Genomic DNA, 14,905 nt, shown 5'->3' on the forward strand with positions numbered 1-14,905 from the left:
AGGAGATTTTAAATTTGGATGGAGGAAGGAGAGACAAGAAACAGATAATGAACTAAATAGAATAGATAGACATGGGAAAATAGCAAGGCGTCATGCAGGTAGAATGGGGGCAAGTGGGTTTTTTTTTAAGCAGGGAGACACCCATATTAAATACAGATAATACTAGAAAGATTCTAAAGAATAAATCCAATTGGAGTAGAAAGACAGGAGCAGATAAGAAACAGATGCAGCGGCCATTATCCGAACATTTACCTGGGTGAATCATGCATTATTCCACGTGGTGGTCCGAGATGTTCCTCTGCAGACTATAGTGGCCCATCGGATTAACACAGCAGGGGTCCCAGGTCCACCTGGAGGTGGTCCCCCCAGGTGTCCTCAGGGGTGTCTGGGTGTCCTTGGGTGGTTTCCCGCGAGTGTCTAGGGGCCTCCAGGTGGTCCCCATGGGTTTCTGGTGGCCTCCACGGGTGTCTGGGGGTCCTTGGGTGGTCCCCACGGTTGTCCGGGGATCCCTGATGCCTGCAGTATCAATCCTGTGCATAAAAAAAATGCAATACAGTACATTCACATAAAGACACTCCCCCCGCCTATACAGTACAGTAATGGGCAAAATTAATATTATCCAGATATAGATAATAGTGCATTTGCCCATTTTAAGAAAAACATAAATCAGCAGCATAAAGTAAATTAAACTAGCACTTACCCCTGCCAGGGTGAAGGCTGTCCTCATCCTCATGACCGCCCTTGTCCCCTATGGGCAGCAACAGCAACAGCACAATAAAAATAATACAATCTAATGGCCCCTAAGCCCTTCATCAACTTAGCGGTTAGTTACCGCTACTGTAATTAAGGGGTTAACCCACCTCCACCGCTGACCACCTTTCCTACCCAGGGACACCACCCCTGCTACCCATTGATTGGCACAGTGTTAAAGTATGTAAATGGGACAGCTAAAAAAAGGCCCAAAATAAAACACAGTATTACATAGAAAATAAAAAACAATTAAAAATGCAAAAAAAATTGATGGGTCACCCGAGGACCCCCAGACACTCATAGGGCCACCGAGGACCCCTGTGGGGCCCCTGGACACCCACGGGTACCACTTGGAGGCCCCCAAACACCCACAAAAGACCACCAGTGGGGACCACCTTGAGGCCCCCGGACACCCACGTGAACCAACCGAGGACACCCATGGGGACCACCTGTGGGTTTGGTAGGGGCCCCGACACATGAGGGACCCCTCAAGGACTGCCAAACACCCGTGGGGACCACCTGGAGCCCCCCGGACACCCGTGAGGACCACCCGAGGACCCTCACCAGCCTCTGGTACCAATCATGTACAGAAAAAATAAAAAATGTTTTTATGTGGGGACACAGCCGCTAAGGCAATTAAGCTGCTTCAATTTTATTTATAAAGCACATGAGCAGGGGTCTCCTGAGCTGAACAAAGTTGATTTCAGCCTCGGGGAACCCCTACTTCCCGAGATACAGGCCCCGGTATGGGGTGCTGGTATCCCTCTGCTTTGTTTAGATCCCACAGGGCCTGTAACTCGGGAAGTAGAGGGTCCCCGAGGCTGAAATCAACTTGGAATAGGATTTATTTAGGGGCACACCAACGCTGAATTAGGTTTTAATTGTTATACTGTATGTTTTGTGTCTTTTGATCATACAAAACTTTATTCTTTTTTTTTTTAATTCTTTATTTAAAACTTTATTCTTTTGAATATTAGTGTATCATAGGGGAATCTTTGTAAATTTATAGTATCCCTCTTCCCTGATAGCACCCCCCTAGCACGTGAGATTTACTATATTACTTGCTGAGCAGGAACCTTTTTTCTTCATTGGTGTTCAGAGCCCCGCCTGCCTGATCCAAATTACATTACTTAATTTTATTAATCGGTTTAACATTTTTAAAACAGTAAAACATGACAAATGTTATAGGTTTGTTTTTAAATAAATCAGTATAGTATTATAAAATAATACTGGCTGCCATAGGCCTAAGTGCTATTCCATAGGACACCTTCTCTAGTGCTGGTTTGCTCTACCTGTTTTGGGAACCACTGCTACTGCTTTGGAAACTAACTAATACGTTACAGTTTATTCACTAGTCAGGACAGTTACTACCAATCTTCTCCTTTGAAATGGGGTTTAACAGTAGATACAATCCTTTGGATGATTTCTGGACTAAGTTTGTACATAAAGGTAATAACAACTGTAATAGTTATTCCCAGTTATTTTATATTTTCAGTGTACATTCCTTTTCTGCTTTAGCTGATAACCTTTTTTTCTGTCTTTCTTACAGCCGGGATTATTTAGACAAAAGAGAGGAACATAGACATGCCAGGGAAGAAAGGTACTGCAAAAAAAATCAACCACTGAACTTGTATAAATGACCTCATGAAAGGCATGTGTAGTAATACAAATTACATTCAATTTGCATATTGTATTTTACTTGGTAAACAGATACTTCCAAAAGCAAGAAAAGAGCCAATTTAAGACAGCACTCAGATCAATAGGTATGTGAAGTGGTAAAGTGATTACAACTTGACCTTTATTAGAACTAAACAACAAAATTTACACCACTCACTAGACACCAATTAAAGAATCATTCATTTTAGTAGATTTGAAATGCCTATTTACCCAGACTGATATACCAAGAGAGAAAAGAACTCAGTTCAAATTAGCACTCAATTATCAATGGTTGTAAGTGTGGATCATAAAATTAATCTTTATTCAAAAAATGTTAAAATAAATGGTGCCACAAAATGGATAAAAAGAAGAGCATTAGAGGAGTAACTGGCTTGAATCACTGAAGACTACAATAGTTCAAGTGATATTGTAATCACATGAACTGCTGTCTTAGGTATAGCATGTTTCCTATACCCTAGTACTATAGTATTAAGCTCTTGATTTTCCTCTTAGATGCACTCTATAAAAAAAGCTATTCTGTACGAGTCTTAACTGGAACAGTGCCAGTAGTAACGGGTCACTGTTTATAGATAGACACCTATTGTCGGTCTAGTTGTGTGGCAATATCAAGTTGCTATTAGTCCTCAGAGATAAGAACTACATTTAGCAGGTGTGAATGAGACTACTTCCCCCTGGCCCGGGGGGGGGGGGGAAGTATAGATGGTGTTAAGGCCATATAATTAAGGCCATATAATTTATCATACTTTGTATGAGATAATTCACCAAATAAAGCATGTTGATGTAAAATCTACTGTCAGACAGAATTGCTGGACTCTGGAGGAGCATTTCAATTGAGCAAGCTGTATAATGTCAGCTGTGGCTGGCTGCCTGCAATTGAACCCAATACTGGAGAAATAAGGTAATCATTTACCTACATGTCATGGGTACTGACAAAACTATACAGTGTGGGATCAAATGTGTAGTTGCCACCCCCCAAATGTGAGATAGGTCTGGAATATGAGCTAGTTATGTATAAAAGCTGTGTACTGCACAGATTTTACATGTTCCTCTCCAGGTGGGGTGTCGTCAGGGGCAGGTGAGTAAAAGTTCTTAGATTATGCTTTAATTAGCGTCTGCTTTGTTAAGGATACCATGCTCATCTCAGACTCGTGATCATGTGACATGGTTGGCCTTTGAGCATTAACTTGATAGAGCATGCACAGTAGTAACCTGTACTACACCAGAAATTATGTAGTGGCAGTACAAACATATCAGAAAATATAAAAACAGTATTTTTCTGTTTTCTTCTTTATTTCAGCATTAAAAAGCCTGCATATATCTTAATTGTGCTTGTGGCACTGACTAAGGATTCTTATCTTATAGAGAGGGAACTAGCTATTAACAACTATGTCTGATTCTACAGCTCAACCTCATTATAGCGCGATCCGCTTCAACGCGGATCCACATATATAACGCGGCCTGAGGGTGGCTCCCGATTTAGAACATCTAAAAAAAAAAAAATTCTTCCAAGGCTTTATTGCTAGGACCCACACAGAGACAGACACACACACCCACTCACACATGTAAATAAATATGTTATACATGCATCTACATACATAGATATATATCAAAATAATTATATATATCAAAATAATTATATATATATATAATGTGATATATATCAGCACAAATACAAAGAACCCAGATAATATAATAAGAGGGGGACAAGTGATATTACAGCAGCAACCCTATGAGCCCAATAATATGTGCTGAACTGGTTTATTGTCTGTGTCTGTTATTCTCTAAGCTTCTCCTACATGATGAGCTTCTCCTCATTGCCGGTGACCTCTTTGGCTAACAGGCATCTCCACGCTTTATCTCCCTCTCTCTCACTGCAACCTTGATTGACAGCCTATGCAGATACAAGAACAGAACAAAAAGCAAACAGCGCACTGCCAGGGAGTCAGGTGGTGAAAAAAAGTTAATCCCATTTATTTCAGTACATAACTGATAAAAACATCACCCCAGGGGGGGAAACAAATAGCCTCCTACGCGTTTCGGACGAGTAGGTCCTTTATCAAGGTTGATAAAGGACATATTCGTCCAAAACGCGTAGGAGGCTGTTTGTTTCCCCCCTGGGGTGATGTTTTTATCAGTTATATACTGAAATAAATGGGATTAACTTTTTTCACTACCTGACTCCCTGGCAGTGCGCTGTTTGCTTTTTGTTCTGTTCGTGTTCTGGATCCTCATTTCCATGGCTGGCACGCCACAGTGGACCCCCAGAGACTCTAGGAGTGGGTAAGAAGTTTATATTTACTTTATGACCTTTATAGTTGAGTACTCTAACTTGGATCATTCATACAAAAAGGATGCTTTATTACTTATGACCTTATGAGTGACTCACGGGCCATTCTCTATTTATATCCACTCCGCAATAGTTTAGCTGGGGTCCTTGAAGATTTATTGACTCTTGGATGAAGTTATTCTATGGTGGAGCACCCTTCTCCCCCTTTTCCCCTATGCAGATACAAGGGCTGCTGACGTCAGCGCTGGCTTCGGGTTGCCAGGGTGACACATTTGGCAAGCCAAATTTTTAAAAAAAAAGCCCCGTCCAGGGGACCTCCTGCGGCTCTGATGTCAGTAGATGTCAACCCAGAGAACATGATGCCTTCTACAAGTGGCAGCCAGTCAGCTCTATGCAGAGTTGCACACTGGCTTCCTGCACAGCTCCCTCCTCTACTCCCTACCTCCTATGTGTGTGACTTGTCAGCCTCACTCACTGCAGGAGCTGTGATCAGGGACACTTTGCAAAAAACTCCACCTCCAACCCCTCCCCAAAATGCAAGCAACAAAATAAGCGACTTCTCATCTCCTTCTTGTGCATTGGTATAAATGCAATGTGTGTAATCAGCTTCCTCAGCGGACAATGCAAACTGCTGCAGACTTCCCCACACTTTGCAAACTTCCCGACACTTTGCAACTGTGCCTGTGTCAACTTCATGAGCAGACTTCATTGGAACCATGCAAAGTGATCCTGGTTTTTTTTTGTGTGTGTGGATGTTTTGCATTTTTCACCCTGTTATTTTCTGGATGACACAAAGTGCATGGATGTGAGATCAGCTCTGCGGAATCTCTATAAAGAAAAACCCTACACATTGCAAGATCTGGACAGTGCAAAGTGGTATATTCATTGCTGTGGTGATCCTGTGTCGTCTCTTTTTTTGTGGGTGGTGGGGGAATTGCAATGAAGGATGGATAAGGAGGCAACACCTGGACAATGCAAACTGATACTCAATGTGATATATTTTGCACCCCTCCCCCTTTTTTTTATTGGGGTGAACTCCCAGTACCTCCTTTGCTTCTCTCCTGTCCTCTTACCTGGGTGTGCAGACCGGCAGGCTCTTACGGTATCCCTGAAAAGTTTGGCAGTGCGAGGGAGTTGATGAGGAGAAGCTGCTGTGCAGGATAATCATTGGCTGGGGAGATCATGTGACTAGAATATGCATGAAGAGGGGAGGCTGCAGCCCTGAGCCATGCCCACTCCCCTTACTACTAGCAGTGTCTGCAGCTCTCTGACTTCTGAAGACACTGTGGGAGGAGGGAGAGACAGACAGGGAAAGCAGGAGAGAGGGAGGTGTAGCACAGAGCTATCCCAGCTCTCCCCCTCAGCGGATGCAGAACCCTGATCCCGGGTGGGCCCCGACCCCGATCACCATGTTATAACGGGGTTCAGCTGTCTTTATAAAATTTATGAAGAGACCCATTTATTACAACTCACAATGTATATTTGCCATATGATAGTTGTGGGTATAAATACAGACTCACAATATATATTTGCTATAAGATGATTGTAGGTATAAAAATTGCAAAGAGAACCCATTGCTACTACTCTTAAGCCTGTATAATAGGGTCTGACAATAGTCATTTTTCTTTCAAGATGACGATTAATACATAATAGCAAAGCCACTAGATAATTGATGAGAGTAATACTCAGAAGAAGATTGTCAGTATGGAATATTAAATAAATGGAGTGTAAGTTAAGCCCTCATTGAGTCCAAGAGGGCTCAATGTTTTGAGGTGATATATCCATTCTGCTTCCCTCCCCATTATGTACGAAATATACTTGGCGTGCCACTGGCATTTCTAGTTCATTAATGATGGAGTTAACATGCTCTAGAGCTGTGCTCGTCTGAACTCGCAAATTGTTTTTCATATCATAAACCGCAACTGCAGTTAATGAGATAAATAACGTTATACAATTTAGAAAATGTTTTATCTCATATAATCTCGTTTTGTCTGCATTGTGGAATTTTTTTGTGGTCTGTATGAATTGACATGCTTTACAGCTTTTACATTGAAAAGGACCTTTGAGAGGTGAGGTGAGCCAGGTTTTGGTAGCCCTCCTCTGATAGTGGCTATGTACAAGATAGTCTGCTGGTGATACTGGGGGTAGTGTTAAGCACCTTTGCCAGATCACTATCTGATCTTAGAAAATGCCAATGTTTGGCAAATATTGCCTTTATCTGTTTCCATCTTTCACTGTATGTCCCTATGCATCTGAGTTCATTTTCTGCTGGTCTCATGTTAGTAGACAGTAGTGTGTCTATATCACTGTTGATCGCTCGGCTATATGTTCTTTTAAGATTTTTCAATGTGTATCCACGGTCATCAAATCTTGTTTTTAGATCTTGAGATTGTTTCTTGAATTCTTTTATCGTTGAGCAATTTCGTCTAAGACGTAAACATTGCCTCATGGGGATACCCTTTATTTGCAATTGTGGATGTTGACTTATCGATGATAAGATGCTATTGGTAGCTGTTTGCTTCCTGAATACTGAGGTTTGTATCTCATTATTAGCATCCTTCTCAATAATGAGATCAAAGTAAGTCATGGACTTAATACTATATTCTGATGTTAATTTCAGATTTAGAGTATTATTATTAAGAATTTCAATGAATTCAAGGAACTGAGTTTCTGGGCCCTTCCATATCAGGAGGATGTCATCAATGTATCTGAGCCAAAGTTCTATGTGCTCAGTATACATGACGTTCTCCTCAGTAAATACGTATTGAGCCTCCCATCAGCCCAGGTACAGATTGGCATAAGTTGGAGCACCTGATGTGCCCATTGCTGTACCCTGGGTATGGTGGTAAAACAAGCCATCGAACAAAACATAGTTGTGCGTGAGCACGAATCATAATAATTCCATTATGAATTTATTATATATAGAGTAACCACAATGCCTAGAGAAAATAGTCACATGCTGGAAGACCATTTGAATGCAAGATTCTTGAATACAAAGATTCGACATCGAATGTGACTAGCAGAGTGTCATGGTCAGTAGTGAGGCCATTTAACCTAAGGAGTGTGTCTTCAGTATCTTTTATGTACGATGGTAAGGCAACTACAAAAGCAAGTGGTCTCTTGTCTAGGATACAAATGTATTCAGGGCAGTACAAGGCGCTTTCAAAAGAACAATGTATCCCAAGTACAGTACAAAGGACTCGGGGTCATCCCTTATGGTTGGAGGAAAGGATATTTCACCAGCTACAAAGGAAAGGGTTCTTTACAGTAAGGGCAGTTAAAATGTGGAATTCATTACCCATGGAGACTGTGATGGTAGATACAATAGATTTGTAAAAAAAAAAAGGTTGGCAGTCTTTTTAGAAAGGAAAGGTATTCAAGGATATACCAAATAAGTAAACATGGGAAGGATGTTGATCCATGGAGTAATCCGATTGCCAATTCTTGGAGTCAGGAAAGAATTTATTTTTCCCCTTATGAGTGTAACAGTGTTTCCCCCACCTGATCGCAGATAGGTGCATTACAGTGTGTGTGGTGCATATACCTGCTGCCAACAGGAGGGCTGAGTCATCCACTGATGGTAGTGGAGTCACAGGAACAGGCTTCTGGGGTTCATACCCCACATATCTCTTTTGCAGTGCAGCGCCTCCATCTGCTGTAGGCTCAAGGGACTGAAGGTGATCTCCCACGTTAGAACTTATTACCTCTCCCCCCAGTAAGGTCACGCAGCAGGCAGGAGATATATAACAACAGGAACGGTTTATTGACTCTGTACGACACAGTTACATGGCAGTCTTCTACTGGATGCAGTCTGTCATATCTGCTTTCACTGAAGGATCATCCCTAGACCGTCACTACAGGCCAAGGGCACCTGCAGCCATCCTAGCTCTTGCCCACCTCCCTAGCAGTGGCAGAGGTATGGTTCACACTCACTCTCCCCCGGAAGGAAGAGCACATGGTATTTCCGCAATCTCAGGCTCCCAGTTATGTGACCTGCCTTCCTCAGAGGGGAAAGACAACCACAAACTTTAGGGCTGTCCTGCCTTTAAGTACTGCCAGGAGGCGGGCACCCCATTGTCCCAGCTACAACAGGATATACCACCCCCCGCTGTCACTCAAGTGGAGTACCAAAGGTGAAGGGGAAAACCCCATAGCAACTACTGGCAACCTGATTGTACCAATGTAGCTAAATAAACAGGTACGGGAGGAAATGGACAAGAAGAGGAAGGCGTTTAGATTCTTTAAGTCAGAAGGGAGGGAGACATCATATCAGAATTATAAGGAATGTATCAAAAATTGCAAAAGGGCAATCAAATTAGCTAAAATGGATAATGAAAAAAGGATTGCAATAGAAAGTAAGGTCAACCCTAAAAAGTTCTTTAAGTACCTTAATAACAAAAAAATGAGAAAAGAAAATATAGGACCCTTTCAGTGTGAGATGGGTAGGCAGATTATTGGAGATAAGGAAAAAGCAGAGGTATTAAACAAATTCTTTGCCTATGTGTTTACCAGGGAAGAATCAAGTTCAATAGTAGTGCCGCAGGAGGAAGCCACAACCTCCATATTAATGAACAATTGGTTAACTGAGGAAGAAGTTCATAAGCGACTTGAAAAAATTCAAGTAAATAAGGCACCTGACCCCGATGGCATACATCCAAGAGTTCTCAAGAAGTTAAGCTCAGTAATAGCCAAACCATTATATTTAATATTCAAGGACTCCATTTCCAGAGGCTCAGTACCACAAGATTGGCGTAAAGCAGATGTGGTGCCTATATTTAAAAAGGGAGCTAGATCACAACCGGGAAATTACAGACCTGTAAGCCTGACTTCAATAGTGGGGAAACTACTTGAAGGTTTAATACGGGATAATATTCAGGAATACCTAATGGAAAACAAAATTATTAGTAATAGTCAGCATGGATTTATGAAGGATAGATCTTGCCAAACTAACCTTATTTGTTTCTTTGAGGATGTAAGTAGGAATTTAGACCAGGTTAATGCAGTTGATGTGGTCTACTTAGATTTTGCAAAGGCTTTTGATACTGTTTCACACAAGAGGTTGGTGTACAATATAAAGAAAATTGAACTCAGTAATAATATATGCACCTGGATTGAAAAGTGGTTAAAGGACATACACCAGAGGGTTGTCATAAATGGAACTTTTTCAGGTTGGGCTAAAGTCGTGAGTGGAGTGCCTCAGGGATTGGTACTGGGACCCCTGCTTTTTAACTTGTTAATTAATGACCTTGAGGTTGGGATCGAGAGCAAAGTCTCCAGATACTAAATTGTGTAATGTAATAGAATCAGAGCAGGATGTAATTTCTCTTCAGAAGGACTTGGAGAAACTGGAAACCTGGGCAGGTAAATGGCAGATGAGGTTTAATACAGATAAATGTAAGGTTATGCATTTGTGATGCAAGAATAAACTGGCGACTTACAAATTAAATGGAAATATATTGGGGGAATCCTTGATGGAGAAGGATTTAGGAGTGCTTGTAGACAGCAGGCTTAGCAATAGTGCCCAATGTCATGCAGTAGCTGCAAAGGCAAACAAGATCTTATCTTGCATCAAACGGTCAATGGATGGAAGGGAAGTAAACATAATTATGCCCCTTTACAAAGCATTAGTAAGACCACACCTTGAATATGGAGTACAATTTCGGGCACCAATCCTAAGAAAATACATTATGGAACTAGAGAGAGTACAGAGAAGAGCCACCAAATTAATAAAGGGGATGGACAATCTAACTTATGAGGAGAGGCTAGCTAAATTAGATTTATTTACATTAGAAAAGAGGCGTCTAAGAGGGGATATGATAACTATATACAAATATATTTGGGGACAGTACAAAGAGCTTTCAAAAGAACTATTCATCCCACGGGCAGAACAAAGGACTCGGTGCCATCCCTCAAGGTTGGAGGAAAGGAGATTTCACAAGCAACAAAGGAAATGGTTCTTTACAGTAAGGGCAGTTAAAATGTGGAATTAATTACCAATGGAGACTGTGATGGCAGATACAATAGATTTGTTCAAAAAAGGGTTGGACATCTTTTTAGAAAGGAAAGGTATACAGGGATATACCAAATAAGTATACATGTGAAGGATGTTGATCCAGGGATTAATCTGATTGCCAATTCTTGGAGTCAGGAAGGAATTTATGTTTCCCATTATGAGATATCATTGGATGATATGACTCTGTTTTTTTTTGTTTGCCTTCTTCTGGATCAATAAGTATGTATAGATATAGGATAAAGTATCTGTTTTCTAAATTTAGCATAGGTTGAACATGATGGACGCATGTCTTTTTTCAACCTCATCTACTATGTAACATGTAACTATATAAATATGTAGATTTACACTACTATTTTCCGTTAGATTGTTATTCTCAGACACTATTGATCTCTCTTAGTGTTTATGAAATGTAGGCAATCTATAGAAAGTAGCCATAGTCGGAATTTCTGTATACATAACATACATTTGTGCTCTTTTTTTGTCAATGAGTTTTAGATCGAATCCTTGTCCTAATATCAGATGTAACTCAGTCCTGAATGTTTTGGTTGGATCACAGTCTAGGATGCGATAAATGTGTTTATCTTTAAGAATTCTCTTGTTTTCCCTCACGTAATAGTCCGTATTCATAATAACAATATTGCATCCTTTATCAGAATGTTTTATTGTTATATCATCATTAATTCTTTAAGGCAAGCCTTATACCTTCGTGATATTGTTGTAGGCAAAGTGGATTGGTTTTACATTTTCCAAATCTTGTGTGACGAATTCAGTGAACACTTCTATCTGGGAACATAAAGTCATCAGTGGAGTACAGTTAATGTACTTTTAGGTCTAAGGTTGGTAAATGGACCTTCTTGAGATTGTTGCTTATGTCATTGTAATCAAGCAATGACACAAGACTGTCTATGTGCATTTTTTTCTTGTGTGGTAATGCCTACCGTGCCTAGTTAACGTCTTTTCTTTTTGGCATGAAATTTGTTTAATAAGAGTTTGCGAGAGAAGAGGTTTACATCTTTCACCCATTCCAAGTGTTTAAAGTCAGTGGTGAGTGAAAACGAGAGTCCCTTTTCCATTATTGTTATATGATCTGTAGACAGTATTACTTTAGATAAATTGAAGATCTTTAGTTTATCAGTCGTGGAAATGGGAGTAGTTAGTATCTCGGATGACCCTGCCTTTTTCTTTCTCTTTTTTTGTTTCAAATTTTTTTATTAGGCATCATTTGGTACACATTTTACAAATAAACATTTTGTGGCCTAATACAAGGTTTTTCTGGTTTTGTAACAGTGAAAGTCTCAGCGCGCCCCCGACCTTACAACATGGGTCGGCAGGGTTGGCATGAGAATAGAAACAGAGAGTGAGAGGGGGAGAAGGGGTGGGTCTCTGAGGAAGGGAGGTCCCTTCCTCCTCAGTTCACCATGGGAGATTCCTCCCATGTCACGACCGTCGCTTACTGAGGATAGCCATCTTTAGTCTACCATTCGGGTCAGCCATGGCTCCCATGTGTTATAGAAGGGTTCCGTCTTCCTTTTTAGGAAGGCTGAGAGTTTCTCCATCGACATTACTTCTTGGATTCTTTTTTTAGCTGTTTGCCTAGGGGGGGGGGGGGGAGACACCTTTTTCCATGAGGCTGCCACCGCACATCTAGCCGCTGTGAGAATGAAGGAATCAATTTTCTTGTTGGGCTGTCAATATTCTCAATTGGCCTGGCCAATAAGTAGGTCAGCGGATCAATGGGTATAGTGAGGTCTGTGACCTCGTTAATTAGTAACTGTATGGTTTCCCAGAATTTCTGAATTTCTGGACACAACCACCATATGTGGGCCATGTCACCCTTTTGTCCGCAGCCTCTCCAACATAGGTCGGAGGCCAGAGGGTAGATTTGATTTATTCTAACTGGTGTAAGATACCAGCGAAACAGTATTTTGTATATATTTTCTTTGATTGTGGTACATATGGAAGTTCCTGAGGCTGATTCCCAAATACTTTCCCAGTCCTCTCGGTCTATAACTATGTCCAATTCTGCTGCCCAGTGGAGCATGTAGTCATTAACTGGGGCTTCTGTTGCCCTTTCCAGCTCTGCATATATTTGCATTATGACACCTTTTTGGTGTGCCGTTTCCTTGCACAGCCTTTCAAAGCTCGTGAGAGGGGGAAATTCCAATGTTGGTGATATTGTTTGAATGAAGTGCCGAATTTGGAGATATTTAAAGACATTCAGTCCCACTATTTCGTATTTGTTTTGTAGTCTTTGATAACTCAGGAACTGTCCTATGCTCAGGAAGTCGGCAATCACCCTTATTTTTTTAGTCGTGAACTGCTCGAATTGTCTGGGCTCACAGCCAGGTGGGAATTTGGGGTTTTGGATAATTGGTGTGAGTTGAGATTTGGGGGCCGTGAACTTAAATTTATGTTTGCATTTCGTCCAGGTCTCCCATGTGTGCCTCATTGGTCCTAATTTAAATTTAGTGTTCTGCAAGTCCTCCTTGCTCAGGGACCAAAGGCATGCTGGCAGAGAAGGCGTGCCGGCGTAGTGCATTTCTATGTCCAGCCAGCAATATTGGCCTGGTTCCGCGTTCCCTTTTTCTTTCTCTTAAATGTCTTCTTCCTTTTCTTGTGGCTTCTGTGTGCATGTATGTTCTAAAAAAGCCTTCTTATCAGACATAGGTTGTATTCTGGTATTCATTATGGGTTTTGGCAATCCCAATCTGCATTAATGAACTCATTTTTAAAGCCTATTATCCCCACTTAACACACAAGGGGCTCTGCTCGTTGAGTGACCAATGCCTTTGCTGAACCGCTCTATATGTGGTTTACCAACAGTCTTAAAAAACAGTCCTGTCCACAGACTGAGTTTACTCCTATAAACACTCGCCCCCCTCGTATCCCAGACCGGTCGTCTCTTGAAAGTGACGAGTGTTATTGGTAAACCTAACATCAGTATTTTAGGGATTATCTCTGTAGAATCAATACAGCTATACCCTCTGACTATACCTAGGTGTTTATACCACTTGCAACAATGGTTATCACCTAAATCCTAGCTGGGTTCTTCCGAGATTGGTTAAATTTGATTATTTTTAGTTTTGTCAATACGTCATCACTTGCCTGATATTTCTTATATCCTGATTCCTAATAAAGGTTACGTTTTAATCACTATACCACTTCTCATACCTTTTGAACAGAGTGTGGTCTTAAAGGGTCTCTTTTCTTTCTTTTTGAAGTTTCCGTTTACTCTGTATATTTTGCTACTCCTAGCACCATTTCAACCACACATTTGACTGTAGCAAGAGCTTCCATCTTCTCCTCTCCCCCCCCCCCTTCCCCTTATCATATTGTATTTTACTTTAGATGTTCCTGCTTAGATACTATGTGGTAGAAATATATGTATGTTCCAATGTTTCGGCTGTCTAGGCAGCCTTTGTCAAGGAGTGGACTCAGTCTTTATATTGTGTGAACAACCTAATGTCCCAAGTGAATCCTATCACTCTGTGGTAATGCGCATGCGTAGTGTTGTTCTGACCTTAATCCTTTCTCCATCTCTGTGACATCATCTTGCGCATGCGTTTCTTGCGCTGTTTCCGTGATGTCATCTGACACGTGTTCCAAACGCATATCTGAGCCTTACTGTAGTGGCACTGGGTCCGATTTCTCATTCCTGATCTTGCGAGATTCATATGATGTCATACATTCGCGTATGAGCATTTGATCTTCATTGCACTTATATCAAAGTTATGTTTGTAACACACAGGCTCCATGGCAACCTGAACTGTTGTGCAGATGTCTCTAAGCGCATGCTCGCTTTATGCACTTTTCTCTTCATTGGATGACAGACATCATGGTGTTATTTCCATTATAAATCATCAGAAACTCTATGGGGGACATGTGAAACAGAGGAAAAAAGGACACTTTAAGATGTAAATCCATAGCTAATTGATATATGAGCTTATCCCTCACCCTATACCCAAATGTGATTTTATAAGTGATATTAATAATTAAAAGAGTGGAATTTAAAAAGTTAAAATTAAAGGAGAGTCTAGTGGAATAAGATGATTTGACTATACCAAAAAAATTAACAAATAATTCTTTATCAATAAAGTCTAGTAGAGATGTTTAGAAACATACCTGATAATAACACAAATTGAATGTTTCAAACGTAATCAGCAGAAGTGGTAGCAAAT

General features: G+C 40.9%; 1 protein-coding gene across 4 annotated transcripts in view; it reads left to right on the top strand.

Annotated features, from left to right (window-relative positions):
• Positions 1-14,905, top strand: part of FHOD3 (formin homology 2 domain containing 3) — a 607,453-nt gene that overhangs the window by 379,076 nt on the left and 213,472 nt on the right. For all 4 annotated transcript variants that reach the window (XM_075586421.1, XM_075586422.1, XM_075586420.1 and 1 more), the window contains one exon: positions 2,300-2,350. In XM_075586421.1, the coding sequence (XP_075442536.1) occupies positions 2,300-2,350 (51 nt within the window). The remainder of the gene's footprint in view (positions 1-2,299; positions 2,351-14,905) is intronic.

The sequence above is a fragment of the Ascaphus truei genome, chromosome 2, assembly GCF_040206685.1.
Source record: "Ascaphus truei isolate aAscTru1 chromosome 2, aAscTru1.hap1, whole genome shotgun sequence".
Lineage (NCBI taxonomy): Eukaryota > Metazoa > Chordata > Amphibia > Anura > Ascaphidae > Ascaphus > Ascaphus truei.